Consider the following 26,001-nt stretch of genomic DNA (forward strand, 5'->3'; position numbering starts at 1 on the left):
CCTGTTCCTGAATCACATTCTTTGTTTTGGACATTTTATATATGATTCGTCACGCTCCTCAAATAACCTCCAACTTATGTTTCTTAAAGAAAAAGGGCGCCGTCAATTTTAACTTTATTTCTAATGAGATGAGCTGTAGAATAAATGTATCAAGTCATAAATGTCAGATTGGTGTGCCGAGGTGCAATAGACTACAAGAAATGTCCATACAAATGGCTTGTTCACCGTAGTCTGGAAAAATTGAAGTTTGTATACGCAATTTGCTAAATTTAGTGTTAACGAGTAGCTTTAATCGAAGGTAAAATGGAATTGACGTAATTCGTCATATGACTGCAGTTGTATAACTTTTCGTTAAAACTAAAATGTGGCGAATGGCGTATTACCACTAATATGTTTGACTAAAATGATCATTTCAACTTGATTTTGGAAATCAATTTGTTCAAATAGATAGAGCCGAGATGCGTTCAACATGAAATTTATTACACAATGTCCAGCTTTTGATCATCAGTACAGCTCATCCTTAGCTTACAGATTCGTTTATAACCATAATTCCGTCGCATTCTAAGTTATGGGGCATGGCAAACATGTCTACTCATCAATTTGTATCTGCGTGCGCATCAACAAGTGGCTTAGCACCACATATACCGAATGCCTACATCATCATCATCATCAGCTCCATCAAAAACGATCGTGTCAACAATGCTGTCACAGTTTCGTGTTATTTAAGTATACTACATCATATGTAACAGCACACAACCTCCACAGGCTTCGTTCGAGTGTGTACCGTCTTGTGAACGGCTGCTATCTTGTCACCCACGCGACTATCTACCTTATGAATTCACCGTGCTTGATTCAGCTAAACAGTCGGTCGGCAACTTTAATAGATGATGCAGCGCCCGGGAGGGAAATTTAATAGTTTCGCTCTCAGCATGTGATGATTTGAGATTCTTTCGCTTCTCTTCCAACATAGATTTCTGAAGCCTCGTATGACGAATAGAGCATTCCTAATAAATTATATGTCACCAGTCACCACAAGAAAGCTAATATAAAAATATGGTTGAAATCAATTAATATTAATTTTTAAGATCAGGTACACCGATTTTTTTTGCTTTCAATCATACCACCGAGGATTTCGGAAAAAAAATCCTTAATTGAAATGTATTACTTGAAGAATATTTAGCTTTTCTTGGGTTTGATTGTGAGTTTTGTATTTATGAAAACTTAATCAATAAATGAACTATAAAGGATCGCAAAAATTAGTAAATAGTAAACCGTTTGTTTTTAAACATTCTTTAGTCGATAAAAGTAGATTGTCTATTCCTTTAAATTATTATGCATTGGTTTCCTCATATTTGTCTTGTTTTGAGGCACCCTGATGGAGTGCACTTTGATTGCTTCAAGCTCGAAAATGGATGAAGGGTAAGATAAATGTACAATGATGTGTGGGCTTTCCAGTAAGGTGCTGCACTTAACACCAGCGCGTACCACGCAAATAATGAACACACGCTTCGTTTTAGGACCCGAGGGCTATGTTGTTGGAGGCAGCGCAAGATAACAAGCATCACGTGAGGGAAGGTTGACGAATCGTAATAGATTTTGTAACCCAAACATGATCGGGTGAAGAAAATTATAATATTCTTTTGCCGTAAAAGGAGCTGATCACTTCTTATGATGGGTTATTTTTTTCTTATAATGTGGTTCCTGAGGTCATTATATACTTTTGCGCAAACCATATACTACCGTCAAACGCACATTTGTTCCATGTTTGCTAGTATTATTATTCACATGGGACAGTTATGCGTATAATGGCAGTATACCTAGTTGATTTTCTTGATTTTGATTTTGATGTAGAGCAGCTACTAAACAGGAAAGTTGCATTCAAATATTCATTTCAAATTCAGCAGCAATGCCATATTGCACACCTTCCATCGTTGACTGCCATTTTGAAGTAGACGTTCTTATTCGAAACAAACCGATATCCGGACCCGTTCGAGCTTGACGTCACCCTCAACCACGTACATGGTCAAAATCACTTCAAAGTCTTCATTTAAATTTATCGTCATAAAAAGTCATAAAATCAAATCCACTCCAATAAAGAACACTCCCTGAATATCCAAAAGCTGTTGATTGAGAGTTTGCCCGATGGCGACCATCCCTCACCATAGTCGGAAAAAGGCCACTAGAGACTGTCCCGTCGGCGGCCGGCAACAAAATCCTCCATTAAAAACCAAATAAACTCTTCAAATATCGTCAGTTTTAGATAAGCCAAATAAATGCCAAAAAGAGCATGTTACAAGAGTGTGTCTCCACGAACCTAGGTATGCGCACCGAAGGCAGTGAAATAGTCCACCCACGCTCTCAATCACCCCCGACACGTTTGGGACATGTGAGACGAAAATGGATTTAAATGACCGTTTTCTCGTTTTTGATTATTACGATCCCGAAGTGCGTTGAGATATGAGTTACGAGTGGCGGCTGAGTGTTAAGTTCGAAAAAAAAGTTGAATCTATCGATCCTATGGCTCTAAGTTTTTGTATTACAGGTCGCACGATTTTGTTTTGTTTTTCTATCGACCATCGTACAGTTCAGTAGCTGAGGTTGGAAACGCTCTCGATCTCACGTCACTTCATCAAACAAAAACATTAATCGTGGAGCCCCGTGGGAAACAAATAAATGGTTTCTTGCGATGTCTACTGTGTACTGAGCAAAGCTAAAGTTGAAGTACTGCTCTGATACCCTGACCCAGAGATCGTTGAACGTTTTGTTTCAGGGTTACAACAGATATTTGTCTGCGATCTCATTCTCATGTTTTATTTTTGCTAAGATCATGTCGTACGGAGTGATTTTGAGATATGCATTTTAAGATTAATATCCTTCTAATATTAGGCACTTTAGATATGCGAACCCGGCTCAGAACCTGAGCTTGTTGCTCAGAACCAATAAAATCGACAAAATTGACTTGTTGGAACAGGGATCTTCTAGAAACGGCGTATGCGTCAAGATTCTCTACAAATGTGTTTTGTTGAATATGTTTGCTGAATCATGATGTTTGGTATGACACTTTTTCGGGGGAACCAGCTTCTCAGAGATTTTACAAGCTATTAACTGTGTTCAGATGCTGTACAAATGTCCTTTATTTAATTTATTCTGCTTCTTTATTTTGCACAGATCTATATTGAATTCAACCGGTTAGCCCAGATTCACAATTCTTATGCTAAGCCTTCTGTTAAATGTTCAGCTAATTCGGATGAAATTTCATGGTGCCTCAAGTGGATTAAGTGTTTTGGGGCGAAACGAAACGTATTAGGTGAGTTCTACCAGTCTTGTGAACTTTTCGTTGTCTTAGTGGAATTCACGCTTAAAAATACTGTTTCACTCATAAGTCGTAGTTCTGCAAAATTCATGATATTTTTTATGATACATCGTATATTTATTATATTAGCGTCATAGGGGGTGACAATGAGTCAAGGGGGTGAAAATGGGTCAGCGCCCTCACCGACAGTTTAAAGGTCGGATAATAAAGCCGTTCCAAAAGATCTTTTATGATTTAGCTTTCTGGCCCTCAGATTCATTAAATTTATTGTAGGGGAAGGGGGGGCAATATGCCCTAGCTAAGCACACACTGCTCTATTGTCTTATTTGTAACGCTATTCATGGGTATTTTTACATTATACATCAGTTAAACAAGATAGCTAGTTGATGCCATTCAAAATTGTCAAAATCTCAATCATATTGATAATATTCACATTTCAAAAAAGTGGTGATATTTTGTTGCCGGAAAACTCATGAGGCAAAACGCCTTTCAGCTGGCGGCTCCTAGGGAACAAAGTACCACGCGTCGGCGAATCAGCATTCTAGTATGGATAGTCCGTGGAGACGCAAGTACTTTGTAGGTTATTGCCACTAGGGCGTTTTGCCTCGCCAAAATGTTAGATGTTTCTTCAAAATGTGGAAATTTTCGGTTTTTCCGACCTTCCGAGACACTATTTTGAAACTTTTTTCGCCTAACCTACATAATTTTAGATCTAGTTTTGTTACGGCCATCTTAATGACGGTAAATATGAGGGAAGCCACAAAAGGCGTTTTGCCTCGGGGGGGCGTTTTGGGGCCTCTTCCCCTACAAACATTATATGTATAAGACTGTTCCCGATTTTTTGGAATTTCCTTGGGAAGTTGTTTGGAATTTCCTTGGGAAATTCTTCGGAATTTCCTGGAGAAATTCTTCGGAATTTCCATGAGAAATTCTTCGGAATTTCCATGAGAAATTCTTCGGAATTTCCATGAGAAATTCTTCGGAATTTCCTTGGGAAATTCTTCGGAATTTCCTTGGGAAATTCTTCGGAATTTCCTTGGGAAATTTTTCGGAATTTCCTTGGGAAATTCTTCGGAATTTCCTTGGGAAATTCTTCGGAATTTCCTTGGGAAATTCTTCGGAATTTCCTTGGGAAATTCTTCGAATTTCCTTGGGACATTCTTCGAATTTCCTTGGAAATTCTTCGAATTTCCTTGGGAAATTCTTCAGAATTTCTTGGGAAATTCTTCGAATTTCCTTGGGAAATTCTTCGGAATTTCCTTGGGAAATTCTTCGGAATTTCCTTGGAAATTCTTCGAATTTCCTTTAGAAATTCTTCGGAATTTCCTTGGGAAATTCTTCGGAATTTCCTTGGGAAATTCTTCGGATTTTCATGGGAAATTCTTCGAATTTCCTTGGGACATTCTTCGAATTTCCTTGGAAATTCTTCGGAACTTCCTTGGGGATTTCTTCAGAATTTTCTTGGGAAATTCTTCGGAATTTCCTTGGGAAATTCTTCGAATTTCCTTGGGAAATTCTTCGAATTTCCTTGGGAAATTCTTCGAATTTCCTTGGGAAATTTTTCGGATTTCCTTGGAAAATTCATCGGAATTCCCTTGGGAAATTCTTCGGCATTTTCTTGGGAAATTCTTTGGCATTTCCTCCGGGAAATTTTCCGGAATTTCCTTGGGAAATTTTTTGGATTTTTTTGTAAAATTCTTCGGAATTTCCTTGGGAAATTCTTCGGAATTTCCTTGGGAAATTCTTCGGAATTTCCTTGGGACATTCTTCGGAATTTCCTTGGAAATTCTTCGGAATTTCCTTGGGAAATTCTTCAGAATTTTCTTGGGAAATTCTTCGGAATTTCCTTGGGAAATTCTTCGGAATTTCCTTGGGAAATTCTTCGGAATTTCCTTGGGAAATTCTTCGGAATTTCCTTGGGAAATTCTTCGGAATTTCCTTGGGAAATTCTTCGGAATTTCCTTGGGAAATTCATCGGAATTTCCTTGGGAAATTCATCGGAATTTCCTTGGGAAATTCTTCGGAATTTCCTTGGGAAATTCTTCGGAATTTCCTTGGGAAATTCTTCGGAATTTCCTTGGGAAATTCTTCGGAATTTTCTCGGAAAATTTTTTGGAATTTCCTCTGGAAAATCTTCGGAATTTCCTCGGGAAATTCTTCGGAATTTTCTCGGGTAATTCTTCGGAATTTCCTCGGGTAATTCTTCGGAATTTCCTCGGGTAATTCTTCGGAAATTCCTTGGGAAATTCTTCGGAAATTCCTTGGGAAATTCTTCGGAATTTCCTTGGGAAATTCTTCGGAATTTCCTTGGGAAATTCTTCGGAATTTCCTTGGGAAATTCTTCGGAATTTCCTTGGGAAATTCTTCGGATTTCCTTGGGAAATTCTTCGGAATTTCCTTGGGAAATTCTTCGGAATTTCCTTGGGAAATTCTTCGGAATTTCCTTGGGAAATTCTTCGGAATTTCCTTGGGAAATTCTTCGGAATTTCCTTGGGAAATTCTTCGGAATTTCCTTGGGAAATTCTTCGGAATTTCCTTGGGAAATTCTTCGGAATTTCCTCGGGAAATTCTTCGGAATTTCCTCGGGAAATTCTTCGGAATTTCCTCGGGAAATTCTTCGGAATTTCCTCGGGAAATTCTTCGGAATTTCCTTGGGAAATTCTTCGGAATTTCCTTGGGAAATTCTTCGGAATTTCCTTGGGAAATTCTTCGGAATTTCCTTGGGAAATTCTTCGGAATTTCATAGGGAAACGCTTCGGAATTTCCTTGGGAAATTTTTCGGAATTTTTTTTGGGAAGTTCATCGGAATTTCCTTGGAAAATTGTTCGGAATTTCCTTGGGAAATTGTTCAGAATTTCCTTGGGAAGTTCTTCGAAATTTCTTCGGGAAATTCTTCGGAATTTTCTTGGGAAATTCTTCGGATTTTCCTTGGGAAATTCTTCGGAATTTCCTGGTGGAAATTCTTCGGAATTTCCTGGTGGAAATTCTTCGGAATTTCCTGGTGGAAATTCTCCGGAGTTTCCTGGTGGAAATTCTCCGGAATTTCCTGGTGGAAATTCTTCGGAATTTCCTGGTGGAAATTCTTCGGAATTTCCTTGGGAAATTCTTCGGAATTTCCTTGGGAAATTCTTCGGAATTTCCTCGGGAAATTCTTCGGAATTTCCTCGGGAAATTCTTCGAAATTTACTTGGGAAATTCTTCGGAATTTCCTTGGGAAATTCTTCGGAATTTCCTTGGGAAATTCTTCGGTATTTCCTTGGGAAATTCTTCGGAATTTCCTTGGGAAATTCTTCGGAATTTCCTTGGGAAATTCTTCGGTATTTCCTTGGGAAATTCTTCGGAATTTCCTTGGGAAATTCTTCGGAATTTCCTTGGGAAATTCTTCAGAACTTCCTTGGGAAATTCTTCGGAATTTCCTTGGGAAATTCTTCGGAATTTCCTTGGGAAATTCTTCGGAATTTCCTTGGGAAATTCTTCGGAATTTCCTTGGGAAATTCTTCGGAATTTCCTTGGGAAATTCTTCGGAATTTCCTTGGGAAATTCTTCGGAATTTCCTTGGGAAATTCTTCGGAATTTCCTTGGAAAATTCTTCGGAATTTCCTTGGAAAATTCTTCGGAATTTCCTTGGAAAATTCTTCGGAATTTCCTTGGAAAATTCTTCGGAATTTCCTTGGGAAATTCTTCGGAATTTCCTTGGGAAATTCTTCGGAATTTCCATGAGAAATTCTTCGGAATTTCCTAGAGAAATTCTTCGGAATTTCCTTGGGAAATACTTCGGAATTTCCTTGGGAAATTCTTCGGAATTTCCTTGGGAAATTCTTCGGAATTTCCTTGGGACATTCTTCGGAATTTCCTTGGGAAATTCTTCGGAATTTCCTTGGGAAATTCTTCGGAATTTCCTTGGGAAATTCTTCGGAATTTCCTTGGGAAATTCTTCGGAATTTCCTTGGGAAATTCTTCGGAATTTCCTTGGGAAATTCTTCGGAATTTCCTTGGGAAATTCTTCGGAATTTCCTCGGGAAATTCTTCGAAATTTCCTTGGGAAATTCTTCGGAATTTTCTTGAGAAATTCTTCGGAATTTCCTTGAGAAATTCTTTGGAATTTCCTTGGGAAATTTTTCGGAGTTTCCTTGTAAAATATTCTTCAAAATTTCCTTGGGAAATTCTTCGGAATTTTCTTGGGAAATTCTTCGGAATTTCCTTGGGAAATTCTTCGGAATTTCCTTCGGAATTTCTTCGGAATTTCCTTGGGAAATTCTTCGGAATTTCCTTGAGAAATTCTTCGGAATTTCTATGGGAAATTCTTCGGAATTTCCTTGGGAAATTCTTCGGAATTTCCTTGGGAAATTCTTCGGAATTTCCTTGGGAAATTCTTCGGCATTTCCTTGGGAAATTCTTCGGAATTTCCTTGGGAAATTCTTCGGAATTTCCTTGGGAAATTCTTCGGAATTTCCTTGGGAAATTCTTCGGAATTTCTATGGGAAATTCTTCGGAATTTCCTTGGGAAATTCTTCGGAATTTCCTTGGGAAATTCTTCGGCATTTCCTTGGGAAATTCTTCGGCATTTCCTTGGGAAATTCTTCGGCATTTCCTTGGGAAATTCTTCGGCATTTCCTTGGGAAATTCTTCGGAATTTCCTTGGGAAATTCTTCGGAATTTCCTTGGGAAATTCTTCGGAATTTCCTTGGGAAATTCTTCGGAATTTCTATGGGAAATTCTTCGGAATTTCCTTGGGAAATTCTTCGGTATTTCCTTGGGAATTTCTTCGGCATTTCCTTGGGAAATTCTTCGGCATTTCCTTGGGAAATTCTTCGGCATTTCCTTGGGAAATTCTTCGGAATTTCCTTGAGAAATTCTTCGGAATTTCCTTGGGAAATTCTTCGGAATTTCCTTGGTAAATTCTTCGAAATTTCCTTGGGAAATTCTTCGGAATTTTCTTGGGAAATTCTTCGGAATTTCCTTGGGAAATTCTTCGGAATTTCCTTCGGAATTTCTTCGGAATTTCCTTGGGAAATTCTTCGGAATTTCCTTGGGAAATTCTTCGGAATTTCCTTGGGAAATTCTTCGGTATTTCCTTGGGAAATTCTTCGGCATTTCCTTGGGAAATTCTTCGGAATTTCCTTGGGAAATTCTTCAGAACTTCCTTGGGAAATTCTTCGGCATTTCCTTGGGAAATTCTTCGGAATTTCCTTGGGAAATTCTTCGGAATTTCCTTGGGAAATTCTTCAGAATTTTCTTGGGAAATTCTTCGGAATTTCCTTGGGAAATTCTTCGGTATTTCCTTGGGAAATTCTTCGGCATTTCCTTGGGAAATTCTTCGGAATTTCCTCAAGAAATTCTTCGGAGTTTCCTTGAAAAATTCTTCGGAATTTCCTTGGCAAATTCTTCGGAATATTCATGGAAAATTCTTTGGAATTCCCTTGGAATTTCTTCGAATTTCCTTGAAATTCTTCGGAATTTCCATGAGAAATTCTTCGAATTTCCTTGGAAATTCTTCGAATTTCCTTGGGAAATACTTCGAATTTCCTTGGGAAATTCTTCGGAATTTCCTTGGGAAATTCTTCGAATTTCCTTGGGACATTCTTCGGAATTTCCTTGGGAAATTCTTCGGAATTTCCTTGGGAAATTCTTCGAATTTCCTTGGGAAATTCTTCGAATTTCCTTGGGAAATTCTTCGGAATTTCCTTGGGAAATTCTTCGAATTTCCTTGGGAAATTCTTCGAATTTCCTTGGGAAATTCTTCGGAATTTCCTTGGAAATTCTTCGAATTTCCTTGGGAAATTCTTCGGAATTTCCTTGGGAAATTCTTCGGAATTTCCTTGGGAAATTCTTCGAATTTCCTTGGAAATTCTTCGGAATTTCCTTGGGAAATTCTTCGAATTTCCTTGGGAAATTCTTCGAATTTCCTTGGGAAATTCTTCGATTTTTTGAAATTCTTCGGAATTTCCTTGGGAAATTCTTCGAATTTCCTTGGGAAATTCTTCGAATTTCCTTGAAATTCTTCGGAATTTCATGGGAAATTCTTCGGAATTTCCTTGGGAAATTCTTCGAATTTCCTTGGGAAATTCTTCGGAATTTCCTTGGGAAATTCTTCGGAATTTCCTTGGGAAATTCTTCGGAATTTCCTTGGGAAATTCTTCGGAATTTCCTTGGGAAATTCTTCGGAATTTCCTTGGGAAATTCTTCGAATTTCCTTGAAATTCTTCGGAATTTCCTTGAAATTCTTCGAATTTCCTTGGGAAATTCTTCGGAATTTCCTTGGGAAATTCTTCGAATTTCCTTGGGAAATTCTTCGGAATTTCCTTGGGAAATTCTTCGGAATTTCATGGGAAATTCTTCGGAATTTCCTTGGGAAATTCTTCGGAATTTCCTTGGGAAATTCTTCGAATTTCCTTGGGAAATTCTTCAGATTTCTTGGGAAATTCTTCGGAATTTCCTTGGGAAATTCTTCGGAATTTCTTGGGAAATTCTTCGAATTTCCTTGGGAAATTCTTCAGAATTTCCTTGGGAAATTCTTCGAATTTCCTTGGGAAATTCTTCGGAATTTCCTTGGGAAATTCTTCGAATTTCTCAATTTTTCGAATTTCGAAATTCTTCGGAATTTCCTTGGGAAATTCTTCGGAATTTCCTTGGAAATTCTTCGGAATTTCCTTGGGAATTTTTTGGGATTTCGTTGGAAATTCTTCGGCATTTCCTTGGGAAATTCTTCGGCATTTCCTTGGGAAATTCTTCGGCATTTCCTTGGGAAATTCTTCGGCATTTCCTTGGGAAATTCTTCGGAATTTCCTTGAGAAATTCTTCGGAATTTCCTTGGGAAATTCTACGGGATTTCTTTGGGAAATTCTTCGGTATTTCCTTGGGAAATTCTTCGGAATTTTCTTGGGAAATTCTTTGGAATTTGCCTGGAAAATTCTTCGGAATTTTCTTGGGAAATTCTTCGGAGTTCCTTGGGAAATTCTTTGGAAGTTTCTTCGGAATTTCCTTGGGAAATTCTATTTCTGCTAAGCCGTCAACATCTTCTTTCAAAGTGTATACTCGATTCTTCATGATGCTGTTCCAATGTTCGGAAACGATATTTTCGGTCGAAATCGGAACAGCAAAAAGTTGAGCTACGTGACTTATAGGGCGAATATAACTTTTTGCCCTCGCAATGCTTTAGCTGCTATATTCGTCGAACCGAGGAGAACATTAAGGAACATCAATCCAAACTCTTTTTCGTCATTTGTTTGAAGTCGGAAGCAGATGAATGGAATTCCTCAGCGTGTCTGCTACAATGGAGTTACAGCTGAAAAGTCACTCGATTCAGCAAATTTTTTCTCGTCCTTCTTTCGGAGCGTGGTTAGTGAAAACCGATCACCTTCGTCTGAAGCGTATTTGGACAGTTTGACGCGTTATGACCTCAACGTTACGCTATTCAGTTTTTCGATAGATGATGTGCTGAGAAAGCTTCAACAGATGGACTACTCTGAAAGCATCGGACCTGATCGACTTTCACCGTTTTTTTTAAATTTTAAACTGTGCTGCCTCGCTGAGCGGTCCCATTTCCATGCGTGGAGCCTCATTCAATGTCGGAAGGTACGTTCCCGAGTATATGGAAAAGCACTGCTAGCACCCCTCTGCCCAAATCTGGTAGCAATCACAATGTAGAAAACTATCGGAGTATATCGATCCTAAATTGCTTTTCAAAAGTTTTCGAGAGCCTGGTCTTCGACGCGCTTTACCCGAATATACATCATATTAGTCACATTAGTCAATGCCCTCGAGAATGGGGAGCAAGTCGACGCTATCTATATTGACTTCACTTGATCGAGTGCCGCATTTATTGACCGTTGATAAATTGGACAGAATGGGTCTACCCACCTGGCTGACTCGTTGGATATATTCCTACCTCACAGAGCGTAAAGCGTACGTGTGCATTAACGGAACCTGCTCGGACTCTTTCACTATATCTTCCGGCGTTCCTCAAGGAAGTCATTTAGGTCCACTCATATTCGTGCTTTTTGTGAATAATATCTGCACCACAATTAAATCCTCGGAAGCGATGTTCACTGATGACTTGAAATTCTTTCGAGTGGTGTCATTCTTGGTAGAATTGTAGATCGAGAATGTGTGGCTCCAAATGGCTGGACCGAAATGCGATGACAGCACTGCCCATGATCACCTAGTTGACGTATAAGCCAAAATGACCAAAACACACTTTTTTGCGGATATGGATTCTTCGTACGATTATACATGTGCTCCATGAAAAAATATTCATGTTTTGTTCGGAAACATTCGAGTTATGGCGATAATTGTTTTTGAAAATATGGTCATTTGATCGCATAAGTTGACGTACCTCCATTACCTCCTGCAATATGGAGCAAAAACCTGTCTCATATTTTTTCGACATTCACAATTCACCAATTAGGCACAACATAGGTTTTAGTTTTACTTTGTCGTATTTCAGGACAACTTTATGATTTGGGCGTAACTGATTTTGTAATAAAAAATTAATAAGCAAGTTCCTGCTAAAGCAAGCATTTCTTGTGAAATCCACGGTATAATCCGACAAAATAAGCTTTCATCCATCGAGGTGTAGCTCTGGAGATAAATGTTTACATTATTTTGAATCAATAAAATAATGTTTGTTTGCTAAATATTGTGGCCAAAATTCAAAAAATTAAGACAATCGCGATCATTCAAAAGGAAGTATAATATAAAAGAAGAATGAAAATCCAATAATTATGTAACGCAGTGATTAGCTATTTGTGTCACACTTTTTTTAGAAGCTTCCATCAGATTGGTTTTTCTCGGTAATGACGCACATAGACAGCAGACAGCAGAATTTTTCGTGACGCGTCACGGTTTACTGACCATCATCAGACGTTTATAAAAGACACATTTTAATTTATTAACATTATTTACAAACAAATTCACAGCGTACTGAATGAAACATTTCAACCTGATCAGTCAAATTACACTAAACAGAATTGCCCTCCAAATCTAAGCATACTCTGTGGCCAATACTCGGCAACACTCCATTTGTTTATCGCGTCATCGTTGATGTTGTTGTGTTCATTGCCCAGTTCTGTTATGGGAAATCTGCTAGGATAAAACAAGAAGAGAAATAAGTAGCAGCCACTGTTTCCAGATAAAACACCCGAGTGCACACTCTAGTGGAAGGAGAAGTGCCCTTCCGTTTTTGTGAAGGGTGATCTGACGGAATTGCGCCCCGACCTTTGGAGACTGATCACAGGGAGGAGTTTGTCGAAGGTGTGGAGTTAATGATCGTGGAGAGGTTTCACTACAAGAAGGTGCTTGAGTGATTAAACTCCAAACGGTGCTCATTTTCTAAACCCACGTTGAAACACGACCTGGAGCCCACGACAACAACAAGAAGAAATTGTACATTGTGTATGGGATCACACTTATCTGAATCCCTATTCCTCCTCTAAAGTGTAGTAATTTATGGATATTTTCGTTACAGCTTGATAATATTGGTATGTATATTTTGAGCACATTTACCGGGAAGGATCCTAATAGATTCCACGGCTGTTATTTTAGTTTTAACAATTGCAATGCAATTCTTATTCATGTTTTTCATTACCTTACCCGGACAGAACTGAATTATAAAACATGATATGGACTTTGATGTAAGATTCAAAAGAGCAGGCAAAAATATCAACAAAAAAACGCACCGAAGTGTTATTTAAATATCAAGATAGTTCGAGATATTAATCACTTCTTCCAAATACCATTAACTGATAACCTCATGATATTTCAGAGCAAATTTATATATTGTCGTCTGATATTTTGTGCTTTTATATCCTACATATAAATCAGACCCATATCTCATTTTGCAATCTAATCACGATTGATTTACTTCTAATCCTCGTCTACTCGGGTATTTTAAAATAGGGATTGGAACCATTTTTGCTTTAAATTTGGTTGGAACGAGAACTTTGGCCAATACAATTTTCACGGAAAGAGCTATCCGAAAAACCTTTCCCGGAAACTTGAACTTTTCAAAAGATTTCCTTTCTTCAATCAATAAATCTTAAGAAAATTATTTTGAGCTTTTTAGTGGAATGTCTTCATTTGTCATAAGACAAGTTTGTACTATCCCATTCAATTCCACCACTTAATTGTACCTTGACGGATACGTATTTCGACCTCAACAGTAAGGTCGTCTTCAGTGTCTCGTAATTGACTCTACTTAAGTCGACTCGAGTCAAGTACGAGACACTGAAGACGACCTTACTTTGAGGTCGAAATACGTATCGGTCAAGGTACAATTAAGTGGTAGAATTTATTGGAATTGTACAAACTCGTCTTATGACAAGTGATCAATAAATCGTTGGAACTAACTACAATTATTCTTTAGCGCTATATAACCACACGTAGTAGCCTGGTTTTTACGCCATGTCATGGGAACAAACATTTCACAAAAAGATTGTTTGATCGCATAAACTGTCGTATGCATATTTTGACCACTTCAATCAAAGGAATAATAATTAATTCCCCGCGGCCTTCAAATAACTACTAATATTGTCCATTTAGAAGATTAGTTCATCTATTTTGTTGATTGATATGATGATTTGTGTAAAATTAATAAAAATGCGTTTTCCCAACATCGATGGTGCTGGTTGTTACGTCAACTATGAAATCATGGGCAGAGCAGCTCTCCGTCAGTGCGTGTGCACGCCACCGAGATCTGACAAGAAGAGGGCGAGGCATGGCTTGCTGCTCACCGATTGACACGCTGATGTGTTAATGGATAATCACACGTTGATGGTAACATACTCAAACCCCACATTCTCCTTCTTCTCTCATAAAAGAGACAAAAAAATCCTCTTGCATGGGATGCAACTATTTTTTCAAAGATATTTGCTCGAGACTAAGATGAACATTGAGCATGTTGCATTTGAAAAACAGATTAATTCCTTAAAAGCTGTGCTCCAATATAAACCTGTCCTGACACCATGATTTTCATTCGCAAAACAGCGATATGGAAGTCAATAGACTGTATCGTTCAAAGATTGAATTAAATTGATACCTAGTGTTACGATATTGATCTCTCAAGAAACATTATAGATTCCAGCAATAATATTAACATCAAATTCCGTTCATTTAATCCAACTTTCAGCCTCATGTATAGTAAGTTGACCTTCGACATATCAAGGTTGAACTTCCGAACAACCGCCTAGAAAATGATATTTATCTAGAATTTAGCTGAGATATCATACTTATGTTAACTATTAGCCAACAATTCCGAACTAATTGTAACTAAGTAATTGCTTTGCAAATTTATTTATTTATCCTCATCTTCAGTGTTAACTGTACAGACTGGCTAGGAGAGATCGACTATGATGGTGATATTTCAGGCTATGGCTTTCAGTCTTCTTATGCTCAAAAACGGGGTTTACGTTTTTATAAAAGCGTAAAACCCGTTTTTGAGCATAAGAAGACTGAAAGCCATAACCTCAAAAATATACAGACTGGTTTAAAACTTATATGCTAACGTAAAATTTGCCTTAATCTATTTTTGAATATCGTTCTGCTACAATTAAAATCGAACCAATCAATGTCGTTGAGTAGGTTGAAGCAACGTTCAAGCGGGTGATTTTGCCCAAACATTGTGGAGTGTCGGACAGACTGGAAGAGCTGACGTTGGCCGGAGCGACGGGCTGGAACATAAAAGTTAACTTGCTGCAAGAGCTCAGGGCAGTCCACGTGGTTGTTTATAATTTCAAATGCAAAAACCCTCTGCAAATCTCCACGTCGCGTCGTTGTCGAAGGGTTTCGAGTCGAATCAGTTCGGTAATCTCAAAGGATTATTCCACGGCAATCGCCTGAGGGCAAAACGAACAAAACTGCGTTGGACCCTTTCGATTCGCGTAATCTGGATTTCGTGAAAGGGCGCCCACACCTGCACAGCATATTCGAGTATGCTTCGCACGAGGCAGCAATACAGGCTTTTCAGGGAGTAAACGTCATCAAAATCAGCAGCGTTCCGGCGCATGGAGTCTAGTACGGCGAAAGCCTTGGCAGTAGTCGTTGCAATATGCTCATTAAAGTTCAGCTTGCGGTCAAACGTATCTCCCAGGTCTTTTAAGGAGCTCACACTTTTTAGTTCGTTTCCGCATGCCGAGTAACGAAAGTTTATCTGCGTTTGGTAAAACTTATTGAATTGCATTTGGACGCGTTTATCTCCATCCCATTTACAACACCAGTTGGCTATGACATCTAGATCTTGTTGCAACGCAAGACAGTCGGACAGTGTCCGAATAATTCGAAATATTCTCAAATCGTCGGCGTACATTTTAACTTCATGAATTTCGGATATCTGATCCAACAGGTAGTTCCGCTATGAATACTATGTCAAAGAATTCCAAAATAAACTTCAAGATAATATATTTTGCCTCTGAAACACCCCTTTTGTAGGATTCGATAGTTTTCCATATATCCAAGATTCCGTTAGAACAAGCTCATCTGGTTGTCTCGTGTATGCTGAAGCTTTCCAAACAACAATCCATTTTCCAGCGTTCTTCGAGACGCACTTTGTGATTTGCTTAAATACAATCCATTTTCCAGACGCGCATTGTTGCAATACAAACCCCCTTGCCTTGTGATTTTTTGTAATCCATCCAATATTTTAATTAGCACATTAACCACTTGAATTCAACTCACCTTTTGAAATAAGCGTCAGGATTCAAAAGATAACCTGGCAGGATCGCCAAAATGTGTGGCTCCAAATAGCTTGAGCGAAATGCGATGACAGCAGCTCTCCGCCAGTATCACAAGAGTCAACATCGTCAAGGACCTTGTCGTCCAGCTAGATTCCAGGCTCATCTTCAATTTACACATAACTACAACAACCGCCAAGGCGTATGCAATGCTTGGATTTATAAAACGAAACGCTCAAGAGTTTGAAGATATATATTGCTTGGATACTCTCTACTGCAGTGCAGAGTAATTGGATCAAGCGAATTCAACGAAATTCGATTTACGCTTCGTCGACTACCGTGGAATGGCCCCGCCGCCTTCCTCAATATGAGCATCGCTGTGGATTGATTCATTTGTCATCTCAGGCTAGCAAGAGAATCCTCGTGTTCGATATCCTGTCCCACAACATTGACTGTCCGACGCAGCTGAGTAATGTCAACATCAACGTTTCTGTGAAATCAACCCGCCATACAGATTTCCTATGTCTTCCAGTACACCGTACCGTTTTTGGACAAAATAACCCGTCTGATATTTGTTGTCGACGTTTTAATAAAGTGTATGTTTATTTTGATTATAATTTTCAAAGAAAATGAGTCGAATTCGATGCAATTTTGAGCAGGTGATGTTAGGAGTGCAGGGATTAATAATCATAAGGACCAGGCTCAATTTTATGATTCAGGTACGTGAGCTTTCGATGGTACGCAATGTCTAGTAATTTTTTGAATTCAACTGCCTCCACATAAGTCTAGTAAGCGAAACGCATTCGTAGTCATTTCAACATTAAATTTCAGATTTGAATATAAACATCGCATTATTTGATCCTATTCAAAAATAGAAGTTCTTGCAGTCAAAAAACGCTAGCACCAAATATAGTGGAATCGCTCGCAAAAATAGCTCGCAATCAGAAGTCCCGGGTTTGTTGAAAAGGCGATTCACATCTGAGACCTCGCTGTGCATACTGAACGACATAGCGGCCGATGTTAATACATATGTGTGTTTGTCTGCTCACTCGAGATTCCGAGTTAGTCTATTTTTACGCAAAATTCAACCGGCCAAACAGAATCAGCAACACCGAATTTCATTTCTGGTTTATTTTCGTGTGAATACCCCAGGCAGTAGAGCCGTTTGCAGTGCGAGTACGACAAGGCTAAATCGGACCGGACCGATCCAACCCGAAAGAAACGGACCCAAGTTTTTTCCCTCTCCTGAAAGAAAGCCAACCAGCATTGATACCTTTAGAGATTAAAATCGTACGCCAGGCGCCCCGTCAATCGTATTCTACTGTTTCATGCTTGTAGGAATCGTCTCCACGAGTGGCGTGCGTGGATGACAAATTGTGTGGGATGGTTAAGTTGAAAAATTTATATTTTGCTCTAGCTTTAGTGATACTACATATATTTTCATGAGATTATTTTTCATGAAATCAAATCAATATAGGGAATTACGAAGTAAAATTTTTCTTGCCATAGTTATACCAGCCCTTAACGGATTAATTCGGATAACGCACAGAGCATTCAAATCCCCATGGAAACATTTGTTTAGTAAGGATTCTCTTCATGCTTACAGAAGCAACATTTTATTATAGTAAAACTTTCCAAAACTATGTTTCTATTGTTCGATTTCAATTGTTGATACGAGATTTCCCACTTGTTGTCCGTTCTCTCTTCTCTTTTTCTCATTGCTTAAGCTAAGCTGAAGCTCAAGCCAATTTTATGCTTCTGCTAGTGGGAGACACCAGTGTTGCTACAATGTTGCCACAGTCCTGCCGAAAAAGACACGAATGCATTGCGAAAGATTTTACCGATTGAAGAAAAAATAACATTCGGGGAAAACTCACGAACATCGCTTTATATGTCCATTTGAAGCGAGATGATGTTCGCATAGCTTACCTACGGTCTCGCGACCTAGTCGCCAAAACGTAGGATGCTCCGGCGTAGTGGGTGTGAGACGCCATGTGGGAGATGTAAATATTACCAAATAGAAGAGAAATTGTGCGCGACCGAGAGTGAGAGCGACCGGCTTGCTCTAGTTTATGGCAGGGAAAACGGCTTCGAATCGTCACCTAGCTAGAACGAGGAAAAGCAAACTTGACAAATTGTAATTCTTGACATGGTGTATTGGAGGTTTTATGATATGGAAGGTAGTCAAATAATTACAAAAATAAGAATGTTGACATGCTTGACAAGCGATCCTGAAATGCTGTAGAGGACGGTTGTCGCCTCGTTGTTACACCACGTAGCATGATGCCACCGCGCTATGTGCCAATTTCTCTATTGGTCAATCTACTTCGCTTAATTATTCTAATTCACGTATCTATCGCAAATTGTTTCATCTTCACTGTAAACCCACACCGCCCCAAAACACAGCAGCTCGATGGAAGCGCATGGTACACGATAAACAAGCAACACAGCCGGTGGGCTCATCATGCGTTTCGTTGCGCAGTGGGATTGCGCCGCGCAAGCTTTTCGTCATCGCCCACCGGCTCGGAAAAACTGAATGAGTGAGTAAATATCATTGCTGCGATACTCCCATATAGTGCCTACTGTAGTAGTGCCGGATTACGACCTCCTGCAGACGAAAAAGAGAGAAATGCGAGCTGGTATCCCACCCACTACCACCACCCGGTAGGAGATTTCCTCGCTGCACCCATTCCACCCCTCACCGGAACCAAGTGTGGGTCAGTGTAGGATCAATGGAGAGCAGAAGCAGATGCAGCAGGCGACGGAAGGAAAGTGTGTTTTGATTCCCTTTTGAATCCGTATTTTCGACATGATTTTCTACTAGATCTAGTCTTAGCTCAACTCGCGGCACGTCGCGACGTGTTTAAGTCCGCAAAAAGACAACCTCGACGATAGTAGCGCAAGTCACTGCGGCAGCGGTCGGTGTCCGTCCCCAAGGAGGCACCACTAAACCATTTTCAGCGCAAATATAGCGATTGCCTTTTATGGTAGTCGCCCGATCAGAAATATTCGGTTGTACGAAAATAGCACGCGGATCAGGTGTAACGTGTCCGTGGTGCCTACATAGTATGGAAATGTGCACTCGACAAGTAAAGAATCGATAGTTATTTAGTGGTGCACTGATAGTTAGACAATTTGCTGCAAGTTGTTCGGGTTAATGCATCGCCCGGTTTTAGTGCAAAGCCGTCTTCTGCCAGAAATTCCAACCCGATGATTGTATCGGAAATGTTGCCAGAGCTCCTGTTTTCGGGTAATTGAAGTGTCTTACTTTTTGCTTTTGAAAAATTAAAACATAGTGAAAATGAGTGAGGCATTTGGGCGACGATAATACTTGATGAATTGATTACTTAAATCCATAGTGCCCGGGAAGCGAAGATATATTTGTGATGTGTCAAGCTGAGTGTAGTTATAACGAAAGCGATTTTGGGGTACACAGCAAAAGCATGAGAAGATTTCTAAAATATTTTGGAGTTGCCATCTTCAGACAGAATAAGCGGTTTTCACATTTAACCGATGGTCGACGTCTCTCTGCTAGCATTGCGAGCACAGGCTTAGGTTTGCCAATACGGAGGCGACGATTTCGATCCTCGGTCCGTATCTAGGTCCGGGTGACAAATATTGTCAACTTCGTGGCAATAGTGTATACAATATAGGTACATATTCATGCTATGACAGGCATTGAAAAGCTTTGAACTAGTGATGTGGAAGTTGTGATTCAACCCAAGCCACTGTTTAAATGTAACCGGTGGTATGTGATACATTATATTGAAACAAATAGTTTTGTTGTTTTTTATTACAGGCAAGCACTTTGGTGTGCTTCACTTTATGGAAAGTTTAATCGATGTTTTTGTTTTTCAATGACATATTAGCAGTAATTCAAGTGATTTATAATATTAATAGAAACGATCATGGTAAAATGCTTCTCGTGTACTTACGTATACCAGTAAACAAGATATTATCGGAAAAAGGTATCAGAAGATATCTCAATTTTATATCTACCGACAGCAGCCAACAACCTTGGGACTGCATTAGTGTATGAAGAAGTTGTTCTCAATTGTTAATGATACTATAACTGCTCCCCGATGAGTCTACGCCGAATGAAGTTTGCTTCTCCACTGGATTTGATCCTTAGCCAATCGTCACGAAGCCTACGGCCTCTTCTGGCTTTCTACTGAATGTCATTTATTTTCGCTTGACACACTTCCGACAAACAAACAACGTATCAAGCCCAGATGCCGTTCTTCTGTTTTCCGCAGAGTATTGTCCGCAGCACCCTACACGTAAATATTCCGAAAGCGCTCCGATCAGCCGCCTTCAAGTCCATGTTTCATGGCTGTATAAAGCCACCGGAAGAATCAGAATAGTATTTATACAGGTCTGATTTCGTCTATCGTTCGCAGACTACGGGACTAACGATGGTTGCGTAATAAGCCCCATTCGTAGCTGCAATACGCCTTTTCACCTCGTGGGTAGCATCGTTATCACACATCACTAGAGCTCTAAGGTACACCAATTCGTCAAATGTTTTTAACGAAAGCCTGCCATGTAATTCGCTGACAAAGGACTCTTCAAGCGGTGTCGATCCGTTGAACAGTATACGGGACTTTATTTTGTACATCATATTCAGTAATTGGTAGCTTGGCGGTATGGAAAAACGCAAATTTCAATTTCATCCAATCAAGTGAAATCATGCTTTTTCTGAATCGTTCTGGGATCCCAATTGACTGTGCAAAAGATGGGCTCGATTGGTTGCGTCCCCGCTTTCCACACTGCGTTTAAAATTTATATGGAAATTAATATGGGAAAACGTTCTTTTTGCATTTCTGCTCCAAACGGCTTCAATGTATTGTCAATCACGTGACTCATCACGTTACCATATAGGCTGAAAGATGCTGAAACACTTTGCTAAAGAAGGTACGTGTCTGGAACGTCTACAAAAAATGTTTTAACGGTTCGAAGATTGATTGTTCGAACCATATGGAAACAAATTAATGTTTCTGCCAGCACTACCGGGCAATCTACAGTTGTTTGTGGGCAAAACCTGTATGGCTGTATGGCCAATTTACATCCCAGCCCTATAAGATCAATAATTTTGATATAAAATTTAAGTTAAAGTTAAGTTAAATGATTTGAACAAGCAATCTTCGAACCGTTATAACATGTTTTGTAGACGTTCCAGAAACGTACCTACATTCCAGCAACGAACCTTCTTCAGCAAAGTTTTTCGGCATCCTTCGGGTTATACTTTAACACAATGTGTCACTTGGTTTACGATAAACTGAAACCACTAGAAGTAAAAATGCAAAATTTTATGTTTTCCCATACTAATTTCCATACAAACTTCAAACGCGATGCGAAATCGAGGAAGCAACCTATCGGGCTCAAATTCTGGACAGTTGTTTGGGACCCCGAGTAGTATCGAAAAACCTTTGATTTGAAAAAATGACCATGACGCCCCTCTCTAATACATGCGTACAAGATTATGTCCCATATTCTGTTCAACGGATCCAAACCCTTTTGGAGAGTATGTGCCCTTTCTTCAAGAGTGGGTAAATGAGGCCGTCCAACCAGCTAGCAGGCAATTCCTCGTTTTCCCATATTATCAACATAACATATATCTTCTTCTTATATATAAAAATGAAATGGTCTGTGTTCGTATCCGCATAACTCGAAAACGGCTAGATGGATTTTTTTCATTTCTTCAGTAGAAACATTCGTTATAGTTTCCGACGGGTTTATATGATATTTCCTAATGCGAAAATTACGAGTAAAGTTGAGCAAATCGTGAAAAACTAAAATTGTGATTCCTATGCGAACTTTGCATGGGCAGTTCGGAACGCACATTCTCGCCTACTATGCAGGACAACGTCTGCCGGGTCAACTAGTAATAAATATAAGTCAGCGTGAAAGTGATTCCTTATTTGAAAGTACGCATTTGTCCGCAATAAGGCCATGGTGGATGTGCTTCCTTCTTTAAAGGTAGGCAACTATGGTCACTACGCTGAAAACCCATTTCACGAATTTCACGGAAACAGCCATATCTCAGGTGTTTAGTGACCGATCTGTGTCAAAAAAGCTCTCTGAAAAAGAGTTTGACTTGTTTTACAAAAAAAAACTCCATGAGTCGATGTTCTGTAACTCGATATCGAGTCATGGAAGCAAACTTCTTCTTCTTCATTGGCATTACATCCCCACACTGGGACAGAGCCGCCTCTTAGCTTAGTGTTCATTAAGCATTTCAATAGTTATTAACTGCGAGGTTTCTAAGCCAGGTTACCATTTTTGCATTCGTATATCATGAGGCTAGCACGATGATACTTTTATGCCCAGGAAAGTCGAGACAATTTTCAATCCAAAAATTGCCTAGACCGGCACCGGGAATCGAACCCAGCCACCCTCAGCATGGTCTTGCTTTGTAGCCACCATGCCGAACCCAGGCCATTAAACGTCAAATTTCATGAAGAAGGAAAGAGAAAGAGATGTTTCCGTGCAGTGCCCTATATTAAAAAATAATTTCTGGGTTACTGTGGTGTTTCCTTCAAACAGCTTTCCAAGAATATTTTCAATTTTCAACATCTCTATTTCTCTATGAGTCGACAGTCCCTTTCATATCGACTCATGTAGGTTTGACTGTAGATGAGTTTTCCCGTCGAATCCTGGTAGAACCAAAAAAAATCGGTTTATATTTCCAGAATTATGGTCAGTTGAATTTTGATAACATTTCTCCTTTGTTGTTGAACTGCAACAATTATGCCAAATGGCGTTATGCCAAATTATCGCCACAATTAATGCCACATTATTGGTAATGTTTATTCTGTTCACTGATGTACCGTCACATCCACCGTTCAACAAAGTCCGGAAGTGTCCCTTTCACCTGACAACCACTTCGGGTTTATCTGACAGCAAATTTCTATCTTCGCACGCCTTTGACGCCATAAAACTTCCGCATATCGTTCTGCTACTTTTTTCTTCTGCGCCTCAGTAATCACTTATTCGTCATATTGTTTTTTCTTCCATCGGAGGATTCGCTTTTCGGCTGCTCCAGCTTGCATGTACCGATCTCAATTGAACGGCTTCTTGCAACCTTCTTCTCGTCTGTCAGTCTCTGACACTCCACATCTAACCAACCCGTCCTACGTCGCCTTTGCACAGTGCCTATCACTTCCCGGGCTGTTGTGCTCACCGATCCAGTCTCTGGAATGTTGCTTTCAGCTATGTGGGTTCTCTTTTCGCCATCGTTTGGAGGGGAGGCGCTGTAGCCAGTGTAATGAAAGGTTTAGTTTCCCATAATAGTTTTCATACAAACTTGAACCGGCTTCTTCTCAATCAGTTTTTGTTCAAATCGACTTTTGGAAGACAGTCGGAGCATAGGACGGAATCAAGTGTGCGTGGTGGAGCTGGGTCGTTTTTTGAACCACCCTACTAATATTCTTTGTTTTTTCATAAATACGACACAAATACTACTACAGTATATGACAGTTTGTATAGTACCAATACTTTCAAAGCTTTGTTTTGGTACTCAACCCACCTTCACCTTAACGCCACATTATTGGTAATGTTTATTCTGTTCACTGATGTACCGTCACATCCACCGTTCAACAAAGTCCGGAAGTGTCCCTTTCACCTGACAGCCACTTCGGGTTTATCTGACAGCAAATTTCTATCTTCGCACGCCTTTGACGCCATAAAACTTCCGCATATCGTTCTGCTACCTTTTTCTTCTGCGCCTCAGTAATCACTTATTCTTCATATTGTTTTTTCTTCCATCGGAGGATTCGCTTTTCGGCTGCTCCAGCTTGCTTGTACCGATCTCAATTGAACCAATATCCGGCTTCTTGCAACGTTCTTCTCGTCTGTCAATCTCTGACACTCCACATCTAACCAACCCGCCCTAGGTCGCATCTGCGCAGTGCCTATCACTTCCCGTGCTGTTGTGCTCACCGATCCATGGATTGACATCCATAGATCGTTGATGTTGTCGCTAACGTTGATTGCACTTATCCGTTCGTCGAGCTTCTGATCTTCCGTTCGATACAGTTGACAACCGTACTCTAATTTTATTGACAACGAGGTTGTGTTCTGGACCTCTGAATGTCCGCACATTGATAACATCAGAAAAATTCCGCCCATGGTCTTATCTATTTTCAAGTTTCACCATTTGGGTATCTCCAGGTTTACTTTATAGGATATTATTTCGCGCAAATGCAAAGTACGTGCTAGCAATGACCATCTCTCTGGCTGCAGCAAAATTTACCAGTCGTATAGGCCGTTGTAATTAGTAGCGGTGTGCCAACTCTGCCTACTGATAACGGGACGGAAAAATTGCTCTCTACTTACCTGAGCGTTATAGCTTATATTCGGATTAGGTACGCCATTTTGATTTTCCATAATAAATATCTTGTTGTCATTGTCTTGCTTTGGGTACTCTCTCATAGACTCTATTAAGACATTCATAACACGTGTCTTTCAAGTCGTCGAATTTATCGTTTGTCGGTGCGTAGATGTAGATTAGGCTTTAATTGAAAAAAAATTCACGTATCCTCAACACACAGATCCGTTCGCTAATGAATTTTCTTTTCGCCTCATTACTCTTATCATCGACTTGTCCATGAGGTGATGAACTTATTTACAATAAAAAAATCACGTTAATAAAGAGGGAAAAAAACTTGTCCATCGCTACGAAACCAATTGCATGTTCTGCTTTCTCGGCGTCGCTGTAACAGATTGCAATTAATTATGATAGATGTTGAACAGAAGCATGCATTTTACACAATAATTGCAAGCCACAAGAAAAGTTTATCGCATCCTGATCAAGTGCAAAAACAAATAAAGCAAGCGTAGAAACAGCCCACTGACAAACTATGATAAAAACTCTTCTTTTTCTCTTTTTTTCCGTTGGGGACTACGGTTTTATCGCACAGCTGTAAAGAATAAATGTTAATGTATCATTCCCTCTATTCTCTAAAACCAAAGTATTATTGCGCTAGTGATTTTTTTTTTTTCAAATATTGCGGGAAGCCACTAAATAGCTGGAAAGAGTTGGCCTTAGTCTTTAAACTTAGATTATTGAATAATAGCATATGGTCCGCCGTGCGGCGTAGTTTAATCTGGCAGGTATCACATGACCGCTGGACGGCTGCCGTTTCCGGATGATGCTTCTGATTCTATTGGCTATTCTATTCATTTATTTGGCCTTCCATTCATCTTTGTACATAATGAAGCTGAGTAGACAAAAATTCCTTAAACACTATTCGAAACATTTTCACGTTTAAAATTGTCCACCGTGTACTTTTCCCACGATCTATGTTCGCTTGAAATAATTCTACAATGCGTGGCGCAGTACTTCCTATTTGACGGCATGCTTAAACAACTAAACATGTTGAAATAAAAGTGTGTGGGCGATAATTTTCTGAATATTTTAAGGATTTATTCACATAAAGAAATATTTCTCTGAAAGCTTTGATGTTATTATATATTAAAGTAGGTATTGAAATTCCCGTTTTGTAGTGGCCACCCGTTAGACAAATGATCGTTATATGGTGAGTTAATATCGGACCAAGCGCAAACTGTGGGTATGTGGTTAAGTATATTATACAGCTATTCCATCACCCAACAAGGGGTGAAAAGTGCCATTTATAAAACTGAAGCCATTCATGTGCTATTTCTAAAAAAAATCCAAAGAAAAGGATTCAACCCTAGTGTCCTGAGTGAACGCCAAACGAGTTACCACTAGGCCATCACCTCTACTCAAGAAGACAAACCAATGAATCACATACAGTGGTTGGTTTCCTACCCGCCGCTGCCGTATTCGGGTGCTAACGTATATGTAAAAATAGCCAGCACTGAAGTTTGTATGGCGAAAGACATCACAACAGCAAGAACTTTTCACGAAAATCTATTTGGTACCAGTTATGTAGGAACGTTATTACGCCTACCAAATATTTTTCTCAATAAGGGTGATTATTTTCGAGATATTAAACCTTAGATGCCTTTCGTCAGCTGCCCACGCCACGACGTCAAAAT

General features: G+C 39.5%; 1 protein-coding gene across 3 annotated transcripts in view; it reads left to right on the forward strand.

The window, feature by feature from the left end:
* Positions 1–26,001, forward strand: part of LOC134224646 (uncharacterized) — a 60,558-nt gene that overhangs the window by 13,456 nt on the left and 21,101 nt on the right. The window contains exon 1 of one of the 3 annotated variants that reach the window (XM_062704110.1): positions 18,774–19,228. The exons of 1 other annotated variant lie outside the window; for it this stretch is intronic. In XM_062704110.1, coding sequence (XP_062560094.1) covers positions 19,189–19,228 — 40 coding nt within the window. In that variant the 5' untranslated portion in view covers positions 18,774–19,188. Of the gene's footprint in view, positions 1–18,773; positions 19,229–26,001 lie in introns of those variants that run through there. One more of the 3 variants, XM_062704113.1, reaches the window with a different exon arrangement.

The sequence above is a fragment of the Armigeres subalbatus genome, chromosome 3 (assembly GCF_024139115.2).
Source record: "Armigeres subalbatus isolate Guangzhou_Male chromosome 3, GZ_Asu_2, whole genome shotgun sequence".
NCBI lineage: Eukaryota > Metazoa > Arthropoda > Insecta > Diptera > Culicidae > Armigeres > Armigeres subalbatus.